Source organism: Ictidomys tridecemlineatus, chromosome 8 (assembly GCF_052094955.1).
Source record: "Ictidomys tridecemlineatus isolate mIctTri1 chromosome 8, mIctTri1.hap1, whole genome shotgun sequence".
Classification (NCBI taxonomy): domain Eukaryota; kingdom Metazoa; phylum Chordata; class Mammalia; order Rodentia; family Sciuridae; genus Ictidomys; species Ictidomys tridecemlineatus.
Genome location: NC_135484.1, coordinates 107,913,112 through 107,933,181, shown reverse-complemented (window position 1 = coordinate 107,933,181; position 20,070 = coordinate 107,913,112). Strand labels below are relative to the sequence as shown.

The 20,070-nt window shown below is 38.4% G+C and overlaps 1 protein-coding gene across 3 annotated transcripts in view; it reads right to left on the bottom strand.

Moving 5' to 3' along the window:
- The window catches only part of Xpo5 (exportin 5), a 45,931-nt gene that overhangs the window by 2,108 nt on the left and 23,753 nt on the right, over nt 1–20,070 (bottom strand). For 2 of the 3 annotated variants that reach the window (XM_078019955.1, XM_078019956.1), the window contains exons 16-27: nt 18,642–18,683; nt 18,288–18,377; nt 17,367–17,566; nt 17,128–17,227; nt 16,097–16,278; nt 6,295–6,395; nt 4,274–4,370; nt 3,228–3,363; nt 2,375–2,473; nt 1,555–1,601; nt 1,053–1,150; nt 329–391 (exon numbers count right to left, since the gene is read on the bottom strand). In XM_078019955.1, coding sequence (XP_077876081.1) covers nt 329–391; nt 1,053–1,150; nt 1,555–1,601; nt 2,375–2,473; nt 3,228–3,363; nt 4,274–4,370; nt 6,295–6,395; nt 16,097–16,278; nt 17,128–17,227; nt 17,367–17,566; nt 18,288–18,377; nt 18,642–18,683 — 1,255 coding nt within the window. The remainder of the gene's footprint in view (nt 1–328; nt 392–1,052; nt 1,151–1,554; nt 1,602–2,374; nt 2,474–3,227; nt 3,364–4,273; nt 4,371–6,294; nt 6,396–16,096; nt 16,279–17,127; nt 17,228–17,366; nt 17,567–18,287; nt 18,378–18,641; nt 18,684–20,070) is intronic. The other variant, XM_078019957.1, reaches the window with a different exon arrangement.

Genomic DNA, 20,070 nt, shown 5'->3' with positions numbered 1-20,070 from the left:
GGTTTGCTATTTTTGATAATCTGATCACAGAAGACTTTGAAGAGGTAACATCTGAGCAGAGACATAAATGAAATAAGAAAAGTGGCCATGTATACAACTGGAAGAAAATAATTTTTGATAGAGGAAACAGTAAGTGCAAAAGGCTCTGCAATTGGATTATACTGGAGAAAATACAGCACAAACGCTGGCACAGATTCAGTTAATGATTACATTTCATTCTCATCAACTTACTAGGGAAACAGTTTACACAGGAACTGAACTGGTTCCAAAGAACAATACTTAGGAGTCTAAGAGCAGACCTTTGAGGTCAGGCAATAGATCCACTTACCATCTCCATCTGCAGGGGGAGCAGTACTGTGGTCAGCACCTTTCTTTGATACACAGCAAACCGCTGAAGCAAGAAAGCAGGGGTGAAGGGAGGGTTATATCTTACCACTGGACAACAGTCACTTTAGGCCAACTGGTCCCAAACTGTCTCTGGCCAGGTGAAGAAGGGAGGAAATAGGGTACTGTCCAAGGCACAAAAATCGGATTTACCAAGAGAAACAGAGGCATTCTTACGAATTTGTTTCCCTACCCAGAATATGTTCTGGTCCCCTTTCAAATCCAATCATCTGAGAATAAGTGATGAGGATAGACGACTGATGATACATCCCTGGCCAAAACTTTGGATCACCAATAAATCAAACGATCAACTACTGTTTCCTTCAACATTTCCAAAAAATGGAAAAGAAAGTTAACAACCTATAAAATTTTCCCTATTTCGACAAAGTTAGGAAGTTATTCCTAACATTAATCCAAATTCCTCCTATTTTAAATCACTTCTTCATATTTTGGACTTGGTATGTTCAATTCACAATTCATAAAATGTCCTTAGGTTGACTTAAGCACTAGCTAGCTTCTATCTAGCTAGTCATTTCTTACCAACCTGTCAGTATTGCTGCAAACCTGAATCTTTGCATCAACCTAGCCTTCATGGGGATGGTTGAGTGAGGAATTCTTTTTCCAGGAAAATTCTCCTCTACTACCCCTGGTTCCCACATGCCACTTACTGATTAGGTCCATGACTTCTCGGGTTAACATCCTCACCAGTTGTTCCTCCAGCATTTCTTGAGACTCTGGGTTTTCCTCCACAGTTTCATCTTCTCCACTGCCAAAAACAAGACAGCCAAGTTCCTTAGGATTGTAAAGAGGGAAGGACAAAGCAAGCAGGGATCTTCTCCAGACCTTCTGTGCCCACTTCCTTCTCCTGGATCCCTTTGGGTCTGTGTTCTATGAACATGTTGGGAATGGACAGCAATGACCCACTGAGGGACATTATTATTATTACTTGTGACTCTGTCCAATTACAGGATTCAGGATGATCAAAATCCTAAGTAGCTAAGGTAAAGGGTTGGTCTCAACCTATCCAGACAAACCATCTACCACCTAGGCTGAGAATGACCATAACCCACTGCTATTTTAGATCTGGGTCAACAGAATCCCTGCCCTTTTTGTTTCCCTACCCAAACCTAGCTTCCAGTTTACCCCTCAAGGAGTATGGGTATTCCTTACCATAGTAGGCTCCTCTGATTGATGACTTGCCATTTCTGGGAAAGCCTCTGGGAAAACACAAAGGATGTGAGTACTAAGGCTGGGGAGGGCCTTGGAACACACAAAATCTAAATTCTACTTTTTTTCTTCTATACTAGGGATTGAACCCAGGGGTGCTTTACCACTGAGTTATACCCCTAGTCTTCTTTATATTTTGAGTCAGGGTCTCAACAAGTTGCTGAGGCTACCCTCAAACTTGTGATTCTCTTGCATCAGCCCCCCACAAGTTACTGAGATTATAGGCATGTACCATTGTGCCTCACTACAAAGTATTCTTTTTAACACATTTAGCCAAGGATGATTCTAGTACTATGGTAGAGACCCCCCCCGCCCAGGCCCCGCCATAAGGTTAAAGAACCAAATATGGTTTCTGTAACCTCTCTTCTTCATGATGAGGGCAGCCTATCAAACATCTTTATTTAGAAAAGATTAACATTATTTTTGGAATTCCTGGGCTTCTGGACACCTGTTCTCTGTCCAGCAGGCCTTCTTGCTGAATTCCAGGGTAAGAGTCCCAGATGCAAAGGAAACATTTCCCTAACCACCTCTCCTCAGTTAATAGGCAGTCAGAAGCAGAATCTGCATCATGGGAAACTAAGTCAGTCTATTACTCTGATGGCTGCTCAATCCATTTCAGCAACAACAGTCCACTGTGGTAGGAGCTCTGTGCAGCCTGACAGGGCTAGGAAACATTTTTAAGGCGCTCCTAACTGGTAAGACTCAGGAGTGGCCACACATCCCAAGAGTACTCTTTGCCCTCTTTTCCTAACCTATCTCTTACCATGTGGAGGTAGGTGAAAAGAGGTCCAAGGATGGGAGATACCAGGGCTTCATAGTGCTCTGGGGCACAGAAGAGCACCAGAGGCTTCACAAACACCCGTGCTGAAATAGGTTAAGAAGTTTTGGCACATGAGCTCAATCCCTTACCTGCAAGGCAGTGGGTTGCACCCCTAAAGTACGTACTATGCCAAGAACATAATAAGGAGAAGTGTTAATAAGGCTTGGGTGTAGCTTGGTGGCAGAGCACTTGCCTAGGACCCTAAGGCCTTAAGTTTGATCCCCAGTAGTGCAGTGAACAAAACGGGAAAAAAAAGCTTCATGCTCTCCTAAAATCCTAAGCTGCATTGATACTCAATTTCATTATGTTTTTAGTTTAAATGTTCTTTCTGTCCCAATTGGGTTAACCAAAAGGAAGGATGGGGGGAAAAAAAGGTAAGGACGCCCTTGTAATAAAACTTCATCATTCTTATAACTTTAGGGGAGAAATACAACAACATAAAAACCCCACACCTATAATCCCAGCTACTTGGGAGGTTAGCTTGAGCCCAGGAGTTCAAGGACAGCCTGGGCAACATAGGGAGACCCTGTCTTAAAAAAATAAATAAATAAAAGGAAGCACCTGACAAGAAATGGGAAGGGAAAGATTTACCCCCAAGGAAAAACTCCTAAGACAGAGAGAGCTTTTAAGATCCCCTTGGACACCTTCATATTTTTCTCGCTATTTACTTAAATCTTTCTTTCTTTAATAAGATTATGATGCACTTAGATAATCACATCTCTTCCTTGCAATTGCTTTGGTTCCCTCTCCAATTTTCTGACCTGTTGGATTATCTAGGGACTTTTGAAAGGATATGAAGCATGGGTCTGAGTCGGTAGTCAGGAATATTGTTTAAGTTGACGAAGGCTGAACCAAGGAGCTGGGTGGCAAGATCCTCCACGGTGTAGAAATCTTGTTGCATGGAAGGGCCTGCCTTCCCTAGGATATGGAAACTGTAAGGCAAAATCATTGGCAATGACAAATGCAGGATCTGTTATTGTCAGTACTGACTGCACCAAGAATTTCATTTTTAATACAGTTAGATTTCTAGTAGAAAAGCAGTTGTATTTATTCCTTAAGACCTCACATGTGCGAGGTGAGCGCTCTACCGCTGAGGCACAACCCCAGCCCCTAGACTGAATCTTTCATCAAAAAGTGAAAATAGGGCTGGGGCTGTGTCTCAATAGTACGCACTTGTCTGGCATGTGTGAGATACTGGGTTCGATTCTCAGCACCACATATAAATAAATAAAATAAAGGTCTATCAACAACTTAAAAAAAAAAAAAAAGTGAGAATAACTCCCCCCTCACACTCCCTGCAAGGAAGCAACTCAAAAGCAGACCCAACATCCATTAAAAGACAGATGTTGGTAGCCAAAATCAATATTTAGCCTCATTACTATTAAATTGACGACTTAATAATGGAGGGACTTAATTGTCAGTGGATTAGACAAGTGGTTAACTGAGGCCAAAGTCCTAGGTGTGGTGTGTTTGAGAGTCCCATCCCACAATCAGGACTCATAGACAAAATCCTGTTGACAAGTTTATTGTACAAAGTGAGGGATCTAAGCAAATGCAACCCCACCAATCTATCTTCTACTTGGGTCTCACCATTTTATCTCACCAGAAGCATAGATATATTAGGCATTAAACATCAACTCATGGTTAGGACCATGAGGCTTGTGTGACAGGAAAAGCAGGCTGTTCATTTTGATTCAATAATAGAATCATTAATTTCCCTTCAAATTCTTGCCTTACCTTACCTATACTCTGGAATTCTAGATAAGAGGTCTAACCCATCGCCATTCTTATAAAATTAATGTTTCAGGAAGAGAACATAGAGAGACAGCATTGGTTCCTTACCAGTTTTCATAAAGGGTGCTGAAGAAACGCTGCATTCTTTCCAAGACTGTTTTATAGACAGGATAGTCATTGAGTTCCAAGAGAGGTTGAGGTAATCCTATAGAGAAAGATGAGCCAGGAACATGCTACTCCATTACCAGGAGTCTTAAATAGCCAACACCCTACAGTAAGCATTGGAGGTGCTAAGAGCTTTCCTAAGGGTAGGTGATTATTTACACTCTCCTGATAGGAAAAGGTGGATGCTATTTAAGTACACAGGACTTGGTTTTCCCAGATGGGTCTGGCAACAAAACACACAGTGACAATGCAAAGGGATCTCTCTGTAAAACATTGGGTTGACTGCCCACCCCACGCTGGGGAACCCCCTTTTTCAAGCAAAAATCTTATGCAAAAGCCCAAAATGTATAGAAAAAAAAAATCCATTTACCTTGGTATAACAACTGCCTTTAATGAAAAGCAGCAGTAGTTTTATATTTCAAGTCATAGCCAGAAGCTACCAGAGGGAAGCTTCACCCAGAATTTGTCCACTCTACTCTATCTGGCTCGATTTTTATAGCAGGAGTCCCTGGCTTAACTTGTGTAGTAGAATAGTGTGTCTGAGTGTGGGGTGGGGTGTGTGTGATGTAAAAGCTTATTTTTATATTAATGGCAATATGTCTTAAAAGTTCTACTCTAACTAGTACCTGCAGAACAGACCTTAAGTGTGGTGGAACCTAGAGGAAAAAAATCTAGAACCATCTGGCCAAGGCAGATAGATAATGAGCTCTTGAAAAACAAAGTAACATCATTTCTTTGGTCACTTCACAGCCGAGGAATACTCATTGATTACTTGACCACAACCAGACTCAAGGAGGGGTTATGGCTGGGAACAGACTGTGAAGGCTGTGATGGTGACCCAGCCTGAAGCTTCAGAAATAGGCTCAAGGTTCATACAATTCTGATACCTCTGACTCTAATTTCTAACCACATTCCCAGATTTGCTCTGTGTCCAGCTATGAGTTATCTGTCTCTACCTCCTAGACATACCAAGCTCTTTCCTGATTACCTCAGGCTCTTGCACTGCATTGTCTATCTGGAATGTCCAGCATCTCCTCTTGACCCATCCAAGTTAGCTCCAACTCATCTTTCAGAAACAATGGGAAGCAACTTCTGAATTCCCTGAAAACTGGGTTAGGTCTCCCAATAAACACTCTCAAAAAGCCCTGCTATTTTCCTTCATAGTAAATATCACAATTATAACTGTATAGCTAGATTTATGCTAATGCGCTGATGCTGAAAACGAGTTGAAGTAATATCCTAATTAAGATAACAAGTGGGAAGCATGGTTTCGAATCTACTCTTAAAAAAATTTTAATTATAAGGATGGATTGTGGCTCAGCGATAGAACACTTGCCTAGCACATGCAAGGCACTGGGTTCGATCCTCAGCACCATGTGAAAAACAAATAAGTAAATAAAGGTATTAAAAAAATTTTTTTTCAATTATAGCCGGGCGAGGAGGCGCATACCTGTAATCCCAGCACCTTAGGAGGCTGAGGCAAGTAGGATGCCTTATCTCTAAATAAAATCAAAAAAAGGCGGGGGATGTGTCTCATTGGTTAAGTGCCCTGGGTACAAAAAATGAAAAACAATTTTTTTGATTACATATTAAGAGTGTGTGTGTGTGTGTGTGTGTGTGTGTGTGTGTGTGTGTATGTATGTGAAAGGCAGGAAAGTATACTAACATCTTTTGGGTTAAAGGCCATGGTACTTATAAAACTGACAATTTCCTGCTAGCTAAATTGAAAGAGAAAAAAAAAAAAAAAGAAAAAAGAAAATTTTGCCTGTGAAGATCTCTATGCTAAAATGACATGAATATACTTGGTCTTGTACAGCCTGCAGGAACTCAACCAATGCATTTTTGAACAAATAATAGGTGGTCAAGGTAGTGTCAGATAGTGATACATAAGGTACACTGAAGCTGCTTCAGGACCCCATTACAGACAAGATGAACTCAGCAGGGGAAAGGGTTAGATTTCTTACCTAAGATAGCAGACTTTTCCGCTTCAAGCATATCCAGAGCCTTAGTGAAAGGCTCTGCCATTTTGGCTAGCATTTCTGGTGCATACAAAGTATTGTGGGTTCTGAAAGAAACAGGGTGCAATGTGAATATTTCCTAGTCTATTGCAGAAGAGAAGTGGAGTTCACCTTGTAGATCCCCCAGTGACACTTCTCCATTGGGGTTAAAAAATAGAAAGTAGGAACACTTGGGTGTCCCATGGAGAAGGGTACCGATTTGAAGCTATTAATTGCAGACATATAGTATACATCACCTAAGACATATTAACATAAGAACCAAAACCTGAGACAGCAGGACAATATGAAAGCTGAAACTTGAAAGCCTACTTCTTTTAAATCCAAGATGATCCTCTGGCATTTTCAGATTTTCTGATGAGCAGCAGATGAAATTTTAGTGACACTGTAGGTTCATAAGCAGGACAGCAGGTGGTAATATGCCCCATTTCTCAATGCTCTGCCTCCGTTTCAATAACATAAATCTGGAAATAGCTGTTTCAGCCTTCTGAGGAACACAATCTCAATGCACAAGCCTGTTTCCCACCAAAATAACTAACTCGAGCAATTACAGGCTTTGTTTAAGGAGCAAGGGCTGTAGATCACTGCTGTCCATAGTACTCCCTTCCTGCCCATAGCAATGGTCCCACTGAACAATTGACAGCCAGAATGAGTGCATAACTACCTGTGTTGTTTTAAAGGTAATTATAAAACATTTTAAATATGTAGAAATGATAGACACTAGTCATGGGCTACATAATGACATTTTGGTTAACAAGATACCATACTTGGTGCTATTAAGATTGATTATAATGGAGCTGAAAAATTCATATCATCTAGTGATGTGGCTATTATATGACATTATAGTGTTACTCATGTGCTTGGGGTGATGCTGTATAAAAGAACCTACTATGATGTCAGTCATATAAACAACTATGTACAGTAAAATACTTGATAATAAGTGACAATTTTTATTAGTTTATGTACTTACCATACTTTTTATCATTAATCATTATTTGAGTGTACTCATTCCACTTGCTAAGAAAAACAAAGTGAACTGTAAAATAGCCTCAGGTGGGTCCTTCAGGAGGGATTCCAGAAGGCTTGTTATCACACATGACAGCTCCATGTGTCACTGCCCCTAAAGACCTTGCAGTGGGACAAAATATGGAAGTAAAAGACTGATGCTTACTGATTCTTTGTAGGCCTAGACTGATGTGTGTTTGTGTCTTTGTTCTAGTTTTTGCATGGTGACAGCTAATCATCTAATTGTCCCTCTACCCAACCAAGTCAACATACATTAAAGAATACATCTTTTTTCCCCACTGACTTACATTACTTTAGTCCTACATCAATATGTAATACATGGGAGTCTTTTTAGACAATTTTACTTTTTGTCCCCCACTTGGTACCAGGGATTGAACCTAGGGACGCTTTTTCACCGAGTCACATCCCTAGTCCTTATTTATTTATTTTGTAATAAGGTCTTGCTAAGTGGCTTAGGTTTGTTTTTTTAATCTTCCTGCTTCAACCTCCCGAGTCGCTGGGATTACAGGCCACTGCACCCAGCAGCACTTCTACTTTTATGGTGAATCCACCCTCACCTATGAAGGATTACTACTAAAAAACTGAATTGGTATCAGATCAATTATCTAGACCAGAGGTCACACAGTAAATATTTTAAGCTTGGCCAGCATTATGGTCTCTGTTTTTCACTACTGAAGCACAACAGCAGTTACAGAAAATAATGAATGGGCACAGTATATTCCAATGAAAATTTAATTACAAAACACACGGAAGCCTAGGCTTGGCCCTCGGGCTACAGAATGTTAAGCCCTCCTGTAGACCAAACTATTTTTTTTATAAGAAATATAAATAGAATATGTCAAACAATACTACAGAGATGCAATCAGTTAAATCCAATTGGGAATACAATAAATACACTGTTTTTCAATAAATAAATCGAAGAAATGGCTCTGAACTTATGAAGACTTAAGAGACATATCAACCAATACCGTGTATAAACCTTGCCAGGTATGGTGTTGCACACCGTAATTCTAGCTACTCAGAAGGCTGAAGTAGGAGAATTGCAAATTTCAGGCCAGTCTGGGCAACTTAGTGACCTTCCCTCAAAACAAAAAATAAACAGGGATGAGGGTTAGTTCAGGGATAGTGCCTACCTAGCATGCAAATCTCAGTACTGTAAAATAAAACAACAAAACCCATAAATAAACTTTGTTTGGATTTTGGGTCAAAATAAAAACATTATGGGGATATTTCATGATACTACTGTTAATATTTTAAGTTTTTATTTTTTTCGGTACTGGAGATTGAACTTAGGGGCACTGGACCACTGAGCCACATCCCCAGCCCTATTTTGTATTCTATTTAGAGACAGGTTCTCACTGAGTTGATTAGCATCTCATTGTTGCTAAGGCTGGCTTTTAACTAATGATCCTCCTGCCTTGGCCTGCGGAGCAGATGGGATTACAGATATGTGCCACTGTGCCCAGCAAATATTTGTAAGATCTAATAATAGAAATGTAGCTGGGTGTGGTGGCATGTGCCTGTAGTCCAGCACTCAGGTGGATCACTTGAGCCTTTGGAGTTCCAGACCAACTTGGGCAACAGTGAGACTTTAAAAAAAAAAAAAAAGGCCAGACAAGGTGGAGGCCGAACATCCTTGTAATCCAAGCCACTCTGGATGCTAAGGCTAGAAGATCACAAATTCAGGACCAGCCTGGGCAACTTAGCAAAACTGTATTGAAGGGCTGGGGATGTGGCTCGAGCGGTAGCGCGCTCACTTGGCATGGGTGCGGCCAGGGTTCGATCTTCAGCACCACATACAAACAAAGATGTTGTGTTCGCCGAAAACTAAAAAATAAATATTAAAAAAATTCTCTCTAAAACAAACAAACAAAAAAATTGTATTGAAATTAATAAAAAAGGTAAATTGGAAAAATATTAAAAACAGGGAGGATGTAGTTTAAGTACAGTGCTCCTGGGTTTAATTCCCAGTACGGGGGGTGGGATACGAGGGCTGGAGAATGTGGTTACATTAAAAGACATTACTATATTATTAGATTTATATTGCTAGCTTCTAACCTAGAATTTTTGTTGTTGTTACCAAGGATTGAACCAGGGGCACTTAACCACTGAGCTATATATATCCCAGCCCTTTAAAAATTTTAAATTTCGAGACAGAATCTCACTAAGTTGCTTAGGGCCTTGCTAAATTGCTGAGGCTAGCTTTGAACTTGTGATACTCCTGCCTCAGTCGATGGGATTACAGGCACGCACCACAAAGCCTGGATCTAACCTGGATATTTTGCATGTGTGTTCACAAGTGTTGAAGGCCTGTAATTTTTCTCTTTGTTACTGCCAATGTTTGAATTTGGTATCTAAATAAATGAGCCTTATAAAATGAGCTGTGGGACACCCATTTTTCTATTCTCCAATTTACTTCCTGTCTCTATGGATTTACCAATTTAGATACTTGATATAAAGGGAAGTATACACATATGACCTTTGTGTCTGGCTTTTTTCACTTAGTATAATTGTTTTAAGGTTTATCTGCATTACAGGAATTAACTGGTAATTAATTTCTTATTATGGCTAATATACTATTACATAAATATACCACACTGTGTTTACCCAGTCCTCCATGAGTAGATATTTCAGTGTTTTCAACATTTCACTATTATTATAGTGCTACTAGAACATTTGGTCAAGTATTTTGAGTACTTGTTTGCAATTCTCTTGGTTGTATATTTAGGAATAGAATTGCTAGGTCATGTGGTAATTCTGTTTAACTTTTTGAGGAACTACCAAACTTTTCCACAGCAGCTGTACAATATAAAATTCTCATCAGTGATGTTATGAGGGTTCAAATTTTTCTATATCATTGTCAACATTTGTTAAACTCTTTTTTTAAAATATTTTTTTAGTTGTTGATGGACCTTTATTTTATTTATTTACATGAGGTGCTGAGAATTGAATCTAATGCCTCACACATGCTAGCGCTCTACCACTGAGCCACAACCCCAGCTCCGAGATTAGATTTTTATCAAATGAATGATTTATAAATATTTTCTATTCAGTAGATTCTTCTCACTTTCTTATATTCTTTAAAAAGCTTTGAATTTTTGCCAGGCGTGATGGTGCATTACCTGTAATCCCAGCAGCTCGTAGGCCGAGACAGGAAGATTGTGAGTTCAAAGCTAGCCCCAGCAAAAATCGAGGTGCTAAGCAACTCATCAAGACACTGTCTCTAAATAAGTTACAAAATGGGACTGAGGATGGGGCTCAGTGGTTGAATGCCTGAGTTCAATCCGGGGTACCAAAAAAAAAAAAGCTTTGAATTTTTTTTTTTAATTTTTTAGTTTGTAGTTGTCAATACCTTTATTTTTATGTGGTGCTGTGGATCAAACATAGGGCCTCACATGTGCTAGGTGAGTGCTCTAACACTGAGTTACAACCTCAGCCCCAGTTTTGAATTTTTGATCTATCTATTTTTTCCTTCCCTTGTGCTTCTGCTGTTCTATTTAGTAGCCCAATGCCAAATCTAAGACTGGGAAGATTTACCCTTGTGTATTCATCTAAAGAGTTTTATAATAAAGATATGAAAAATTGTGCTCTATATGTGTAATAAGAATTTTAATACATTCCGCTGTCATGTATTACAAAAAAAATTTAAAAGTGTCTTATAGTTTTAGTTCTTGTATTTAGGTCATTGATTCTGAGTTAATTCGCACATATGGTTTGAGGTAGGGGTCCAATTTCATTCTGTTACACATGGATATTCAGTTATCCCAGCAGAATCTTTCAATTCTGAATGTCCTAACACCCCTATGAAGAAACAATTTTATATAGATGTACGGGTTTTTCTCTGGATTCTCAATTCTATTCTTTTGGTCTATAAGTCTATTCTTATGCTGATATAACACTGTTCCGATTACTGGAGCTTTGTATTAAGTTTTGAAACGAGAATTTTACTTCCCTGAACTTTATCCTCCCTTTTCAAGATTGCTTTGGCTTTTTGAGGTCCCTTGCAATTTCTATTTATTTATTTATTTGTGGCCAGGATGGCCTCTCTGCCTTAGCCTCCCAAGTAGCTGGGATTATAGGCATACATTTTTTTTCTTTAAAGTGACACTAGGGATGAACTCAGGGCATTGAGCTATATTTCCTCCCTCTTACAATTCCTTATGAATTTGAGGATCAGTTTTTCCACTTTTGCAAAAAGATGCTGAAATTTGAATAGTGATTACTTTTATTTTGCAGGCTGCTTTGGGTAGAATGCCATCTTAACAATATTATCTTCTACTTCATGAATATGAGACAACTTTCCATTTATTTAGGTCTTTTTTAACTTTAGCAATGTTTTACATGTAAGTCTTCCATACCCTTGGTTAACAAATTTACTCCTAGGCATTTTATTATTTTAAATGCTATTGTAAATGGGAATTATTTTCTGAGTTTTTTTTTTTTAAATAGTTCCTTGCTGAAGTATAGAAACACAACTGAGCTGGGCATGGTGGCTCACTTCTGTTATTCCAACAACTTGGGAGGCTAAGGCAGGAGGATCATAAGTTCAAGGCTAGTCTCAGCAACTTGGTGAGACCCTCTCAAAAAGAAGATATTAAAAAAAGGGCTGGGATGAAGTTCAGTGGGAATGTGCCTTGGGTTCAATCCCTAGTACTAAAACTAACAAACAAAAACCCCACATCCATCTTGTATCCTGAAACTTTGGTGAATTTGTCTCTTAGCTCTAGTAATTTGGTTGGGGTCTGTTCCATATCTAAGATCATGTCATTTGTGAATACAGTTTTACTTTTTTGTCCATTTGGGTACGTTATTTATTTATTTTTTTCTTGCCTAATTGCTGAGACTTCCAGAACACAAAGCTGAGTAGCAGCACTGAAAATGGGAATACTGTCTTGTCCCTGAAGGTAAAGAGAATAATTTTCAGTCTTGTAACACTGAGTGTGATGTAAAACATGGACTTTTTCATACAAAAAATTTTGTTTTGGCTGTAAGTATAGCCTAGTAGTAAAGCTCATGCCTAGCACATGCTGGGTCCTGGGTTTGATCCCTACCATAAAACAAACAAAACAACAAAAAAAATGGCACCAAAAAACCCCTCCAAAAAACCGTGTGTGTGTGTATATTATTTTCACGTTGAAGAAGTTCCGTTCTATTCCTAATTTGCTGTTTTTATCATAAAAGAGAATTAACATTTTCAAATGCTTTTATTTTATGTACTGAGGTTTTAGTTTGATTCCTTTGTTCTTATTAATGTAGCATATTATGCTAATTGGTTTTTGTATCTGACCCACACTTGCATCCCTGGGATAAATTCTTCTTGGTCATCATGTGTAATCTTCTTACTACACTGGTAGATTCAGTCTGCCAGTATTTGTCCAGGTTACCTAAAACTTTGCCTTACCCTTTATCCCCTGCTTATGTGGAGCCTTACTATTTGTAAGAGGTACCTTTATTGGCAGGATGCCAGTAGTACTGGGAATTAAAAGCCTAGGGGTGCTCAACCACTGAGCTATATCCTGGCCCTTTTTGTTTTACATTGAAACAAGGTGTCTCTAAGTTGCCAGGTGAGCCTTGAAATCCTCCTGCTTCAGTCTCCCAAGTTGCTGGGATTACAGATGTGTACTACAGTGCTCAGTTGGTATTTATTTCTTAAAACTCCTAACTGCCAGCTGGGTGTGGTGGCACATGCCTGTAATCCCAGCAGTTTGGGAAGCTGAGGCATAAAGATTACAAGTTCCAGCCCAGCTTGGGTAACTTAGTGAGACCTTGCCTCAGAAAGAAAAAAAAGAAAAGACATAAAGGACTGGGGATGTAGCTCAGTGGTAGAGTGCTGGCTAACTATGCACAAGGCCCAATATTCAATCCCCAGTACAGCAAAACAAAACAAAAAATTAAAAAAGTAGTTTGCCATTTTTTTGGTTTCAAAATTCTGATAAAATTAGTTCCTCTAAGAAGAAATTAATAATTTCAAGTCTGACAGAGACTAGTCACCTACTTTTATTCTTTTAATTTAATATCATTGTGACCTCAAGTTTTTGTTTTTTTTTTTGTACTGGGAATTGAACCCCGAAGTACTTTACCACTAAGCCACATCTCTAGCCCTTTTTATTTTGAGACAGTGTCTCACTAAGTTGCTTAGGGCCTTGTTAATTGCTGAGGCTGACCTCAAACTTGCAATCCTTCTGCCTTAGCCTTTGGACTTGCTGGGATTATAGGGGTGTGCAACTATCCCTCCCTCCCCAAGCTCCTATAGTTTCCATAATAAAAGGGTTCACCTACCAGTATGTCAAATGTTCCTGATACAAGAGAATCTTGTATTCTTTATAGCTTCTTCCTTTCTCTTCTTCAATGACATACAACCACTGTGGCTACACCTGTACTCATAAGTGGTGGTAGAACTCAAGAGTATAGAACACTCAAATAGGAACAGTTGTGTGTTTACATACAGGGGTGAAAACAACTTCTGGTAGTATTTAGGCTCCCCTTGCCTGATACACTTTGCCCAGCAATACCATGTTCCTTCTAATGTGGAACTTGGTATTGCCTGGCAAAGGAAGGGACATTAGATAATAAACATTTTCTAAACTCCACACCTTTTTGAAATATTTTTAGTATCACCAGCTAAGAGTATAATAACTAGGCTAATAAGACTTTATGTATATTAAGCATACAATGTAACAAACTTCAAGAAAACAGAGGAACTATTATTCTAATAGATAATGATAACTAATCTTCTGAAAACCAGAGTTCATCTCTCAAAACTGTCCTCTGTCCAACCCACTGAGCACAGCACTGTCCAATGAAAAGTCATGTAAATTATTTTAAAATTTCTAAAAAAGTAAAAAAGAAACATTTTATATAAGGCAGTGTGTGTCAAAAACATCATTTTAACATTTTACCAATATAAGAAATTATTGATACTTTTTTTTTAAACTAAGATTTAGAAATGTGATATTTTATACTTAAATAGCTCATCTCAATTCAGACTAGCCAAATTTCAAGTAATCAAGAGCCTCATGTATGTAGCTAGTACTTTCTATACTGGATAGTGTTACCTTTAATACCTTTAATTTGTCAGACTATTTGATCTATGAGTATGTGTGTGGTACGGGGAACTGAAATCAGTCTGCACATGCTAGAGAAACACTCTACATTCCCAGCCCTTATCGGACTATTTGACACTGGAAGTGCTCTCAATATCTTGTCACGTATTTCAAGAAAGTAAACTTTTCTCTGTTAAAAAAAATAGTAATCTGGGCTGGGGCTGCAGCTCAGTGATAGAGTGTTCACCTCGAATGTGGAAGGCACTGGGTTAGATCCTCAGTACCACATTAAAATAAATGAAGATATTGTGTCCATCTATAACTAAAATAAATAAATAAATAAATAAATAAATAAATAAAGGTGCTGTGTCCACCTACAATTAAAAAAATATATATATATATAAAAAAATAGTAATCTGGGGTGGATTGTAGCTCAGTGATAGAGTGCTTGCCTCCATGTGTGAGGCACTGGGTTGGAACCTCAGCACCACATAAAAATAAATAAAATAAAGGAAAAAAAATTGCATAAAAGAGTAGTAATTTAAAACTCACTTCTCACGACTGGTGGAAAATATAAATTAATATAACTAATTTGGAAAACTAGTTCTATTGGTGATGTGCCTTATAAACTGGGAATTCCATTAGTATGTGCTTACCCCAATAAATTATGTATATACGTTTACTAAGACTTTATAAGAATGTAATTGCAACACAATTTGTAATGTTAAAAATCTGCCCTCAGGGCTGGGGATGTGGCTCAAGCGGTAACGTGCTTGCCTGGCATGCACAGGGCACTGGGTTTGATCCTTAGCACCACATAAAATAAAATAAAGTTGTTGTGTCCACCAAAAACTGAAAAATAAATATAAAAAAAAAATCTCTCTCTCCCCTTAAAAAAAAAAATGCTGCCCTCAGGGACTGGGGATATAGCTCAGTTGGTAGAATGCTTGCTTAGCTTAGCATACACAAGGCCCTGGGTTCAGTCCTCAGCAACACCAAAAAACCCAAACAAACAAACACACACTTTTGATTTAATTTATGTAAAGCTCAAACAAACAAAGCACCCTCCCCCCCTAAAAAAAAAAACCAGGCAAAATTTTAAAGGAATAGTGTTTACATTTCAGTTCAGTCATTACTGATAAATTCAGTTAGTTCAGATGAATACCAGCAAGAGAAGGACTACTATAAAAATAAACCATCCTGCTCCTAATGAACAACTCCTTTACAAGTAAAAATTTAGATTAAATAAAATTTAGAAGTAAGGATGACATAAAAAGAAGTGGAAGAAGAACATGCAAGAAGCTTTAAAGTGAGAAGTCATTCTGGGATTAGCTCCCAGAGGCTTACATGAAATATAAGATTTATACAAGTAAGAATTGTAATTTTTATTTTACTTTTTTTGTAGGACTCGGGATTAAACCCAAAGATGCTCTATCACTGAGTTATAACCCCAGGCCTCAAACTTGTGATCCTACTGCCTTAGCTTCCCAGTGGCTGGGATTACAGGTGTCAAACAAGAGCTATTTTTTTTTTTTTTTAAGAAATCACTCAAAAAAGAATCAAGACCTAATCCCTCATTACTACTATTAAAAAAAAAAATTAAACTGGTTGAACTATTGAGAGTCTTCTTTGGAAAAAAAAAAAAAAAGACTAACAAGACAGAAATTATTTTTCTCACTCACCTTATAAGGGCAAGTAAATTGTCAAGAAGTTTCAGAATCTGCTCTGTGCAGGGGTTACGAAACACTGGATTTCCACTGGGTGTATAACCCACCACAAATCCCCCAGCTTTGGCCTCTTCTAGGTCAGCAGGCCAGCAAGTTCGCTTCACAACACCCAGAATGCTATACACACAAAAGCTCATCTACAGAAAAGCACAAATGAAAGGTAAACATAAATGGGAAAGATGAAAGTATTATTAGATACATTCAAGGCTGTGGTATAAGTGACATAGAGACCATAGAAAATAAAAGAGCCCTCTGTTTCTCTCTGTCCCCATGGGATCCCTGTTCCTTCCTTTAGGTCAAGTCCAAGAGGGGTTCTCTCTCTGGCATTTTCAGAGGCAAGGGTGCTTTTTGTAAGCTTCCCTTTCATGTCTTTTCAATGGGCTTAGTGACTATCCCACAAAATCTTGATTAGAAGGTGCCTTAGATATGCTCCAAAAATAAGTATTTAAACTACCTTAATTTCATCATGTTTTTGAGCTGGCCTTATACCCTCTAGCTCGAACTTCAGCAGTTTTTGCCTTATTCTCCCATGACAGACCTCTTTTTAACCACTTGCTAGGTTAATGAATGTGACTTGCCATAAAGGTGCCAGGAATAATGCATATTTGAATAGCAATTAACTGAAAAAAATTCCGGTTTGCATGTTAGGCTATTACTTTGAATTTTATATGTCAGAGAGCAATGGCAGGGAGGGCTCACACCTTACAGAGTAATAAGTTACAACCTACTTCCTCATTATGCCTTTAGTCTTCAGAGATACTTAGAGATCCTTAAAGCGAAATAATGACTTCACAGAAAAGACCATCTGCTCTGCTGTGGGAACTAACTCAAGAATTTAAAACTAAAGAAGAAAAGCAGTAGCTTAGGTAAGTGGGGACACCCAGATTTCTCACCAATATAGACAAATCTATGAAAAACTTGACAACTGTTAACATCCCTATTCCTACCCATGGCCAAGTAACTTCCTGTTCCCAGCAAAGTCTTACTCGTGCACGATTCAAGCCACAGGGATCCTCCAGAGCTGGATCACAACTTTTCAGATCTGCACCCACATAGGCAATAAAAGCATCAACATCTGACAGCACTCTGGAAAGTGAAGAGGGGGAAAGAAAAGTTATATCATGATTTTAAGTAAGGACAATTTCTTCCATAAGAGCATTAAGGCTGGAAAACAGAATGGGTAATGAGTGCAGTGAGTCAGGCAATCTCCAAGGATGATTTCTACCTGTGCATGTCTTCAGAAAGCCAGATGCTGGCCACCGGTGCCATCAACTCCTCTAGGAATAACTTTTGACGTTCATAGTTCTTGAATTGATTGCTAATGAGAACCAGAGCTTCCATGAGGGCACATTTCTCCATTTGTGTCAAGAGTAGCTCATTGGACAGGAGCTGCTTCACATGGTTATAAAGCATATCAAAATTGGGCTGCAGATCACAAAGAAAAAAAGCTGGTGGTAAAGGCCTGATTTTCAGGAGAGGTTGGTCACTTTGAAGGAAGAAAGAAGAAGAACCAAGGCAGTCCCAGAAAGGTCAGGCCTATAAGGCTATAACACAGTAATTTTGTTAGAATTTTTTCCTTTGTCTAAATACTAAGGCAATTAGGCAGAAGACAGTTCTTGTTCAAGACAATACTCAAGTATTTGGAGAACTGCACTTTCTTCCCATACTACAACTATGAAAGTAATTTGTCTTTTTATATATCAACTTTATAGAATATTAACAGGCAAAGATCAATTTGTTATGTCTATAGAGATACAATTACTGTGTATTAAGAAATTTCTGGAAATTTTATGAGTAATGGTAAGTTTCTTATAGAAACCTCCCCCAAAAAGGGTTGAAACTTGCATCTGAATTTTTCCAAGTTTAGGCACATCGTTGTAGTAACACATCAAATAGTAAAGAGTTGTAGATGGATGGGGATAAACTTAGTTATGCATATAGAAGAGAACCATCCATTTTGAGGGAAGGACATATTTGCATTTTTAACTCAGTTGAGAGAGGAAGAACGCACTAATTCAATACTACTTCTCTATGTGAAGCTACAGTTTCTAGTTTTTCCTAGGCATTAAAAGAGCTGGGTTTACAAAGAAATGTAACCAAACTTGACAGGCTTCAGAAGTGACTCAGTCAGGGTCAAGTGGCTTACCAACACAAGCTCAGGGTAGTCCCGGCACATCTTGATGATGGAGGAACAAGCATGCCTCCTTACATTCCTCACTGCCCGGGTTCTGGGGGCCTGGAGACATTCAACAAACTCAGAGCCAATTTTAATATAATTTACTGATGCTGCATAGAATCATGTGAATATCTCAGGCAAATTCACAATAAATTTTCACAACTGTAAGAGTGTAATGGAGTGACATTTATAGTCATCATAAGCCCATGTTTACATTGTTTTTACTAAACTCTTCCACTTACATAAAAATCTAGACTAAGTATTAGGTATTCATACTTTAGCTTCCAAGAAGTTATAATCTGTTGGTTTAATTAATGGTCTTACCTTACTTTCTTCAACAGTTTCAAAAGTGACAGATGAAAATAACTAAAGGGAGGAGGAAAAAAAAAAGGTCACTTGTGTTTTTTTTTTTAATATTTTTTTTAGTTGTTAACAGACCTTTTATTTATTTGTATGTGGTGCTGAGAATCAAACCTAGTGCCTCATGCATGCTAGACAAGCATGCTACTACTGAGCCACAACCCCAGCCCCATCACTTGTGTTTTTGAACAGTAGATATCGTATATTCTCAGAAATAATCTGATTACAAAAAGCTTTCTATCGTGTTATGAAGCATCAGATATCCATTTTCTTAGATACCTCTGTAAGATGCTTGAGATTTATAATTTAATTATCAAACCACAAAGTAAAAGGTCATGGAATCCCAGAATAATCCATACTACCTGTCAAACAACTCAGCTATGGTGATACCTCTCATTCCTTTTTTATCAAAAGTTGAGTGATCTACTCTCTGTGAGTCTATTTTATAACTTCTCATTTACTCCTTAACCTGATACAATATGGCTGGTTTGTTGGTCACTATGATGGAATTATACTCAGATGAGGGTCTCACCAAGAAACCCACTGGAGGTCTAGGGGTGCAGCTCAGTGGTAAAAGGCTTGTCTAGCACATGTGAGGCCCTCTGGGCTTGATCCCCAGCATCACACACACAGACACACCAAAAAAAAAAAAAGGAAAGTAAAAGGGGCTGGGTTGTGGCTCAGTAGTAGAGTGCTCGCCTGGCATGAACGGGGCACTGGGTTCTATCCTCAGCACCATATAAATGTAAAATAAAGATACTGTGTCCACCTAAAAACTAAAAAATAGGTATTAAAAAAAAAAAAGAAAGAAAAGAAAGGAAGAAACCCATTGGGCATTCTCCAACTCTTTGAGAATTTTCTGAAATGCTGCTGGCCTATGACACAATACTTCTTTCATTACCCTGGCTATTTTTTTTCTTCCATGGGGACTTCTTATCACCACTGTTCCTCTTCCAATGATGGCAATGCTTAGGATTGCCCATAACTCTACATACATCTCCTCTTTCTTAGGAATTCCCTTCTATAGCCCATTTACTGTGAGATACCTCCATCCAGATATACTACATATACTTCAAACACAGTATTTTCAAGTATAATTTTTTTTCTTCTTTACTCCTGCTTTCTTCCTGGTCCAGTATTCTCACTCAGCTGATGGTTCTGCCACCCCCTTAGTCATTAAACTGGAAACCAGAAAACCATCCATATTGTTCCTTCTCTCACAAATTCCCTCATCATCTGACAGCATACTCATAACCTGCTTAGGTATTATTTTGTTTTCCAGCCTATAAGTCTATCGATTGCAATGCCATATAGATAAAACATCTGTTTATGTGTCTTTCTTCTCATAGTGCTCCTAAAGGGCAAGGTATTAGCAGTATGGCTCATTCTCAGT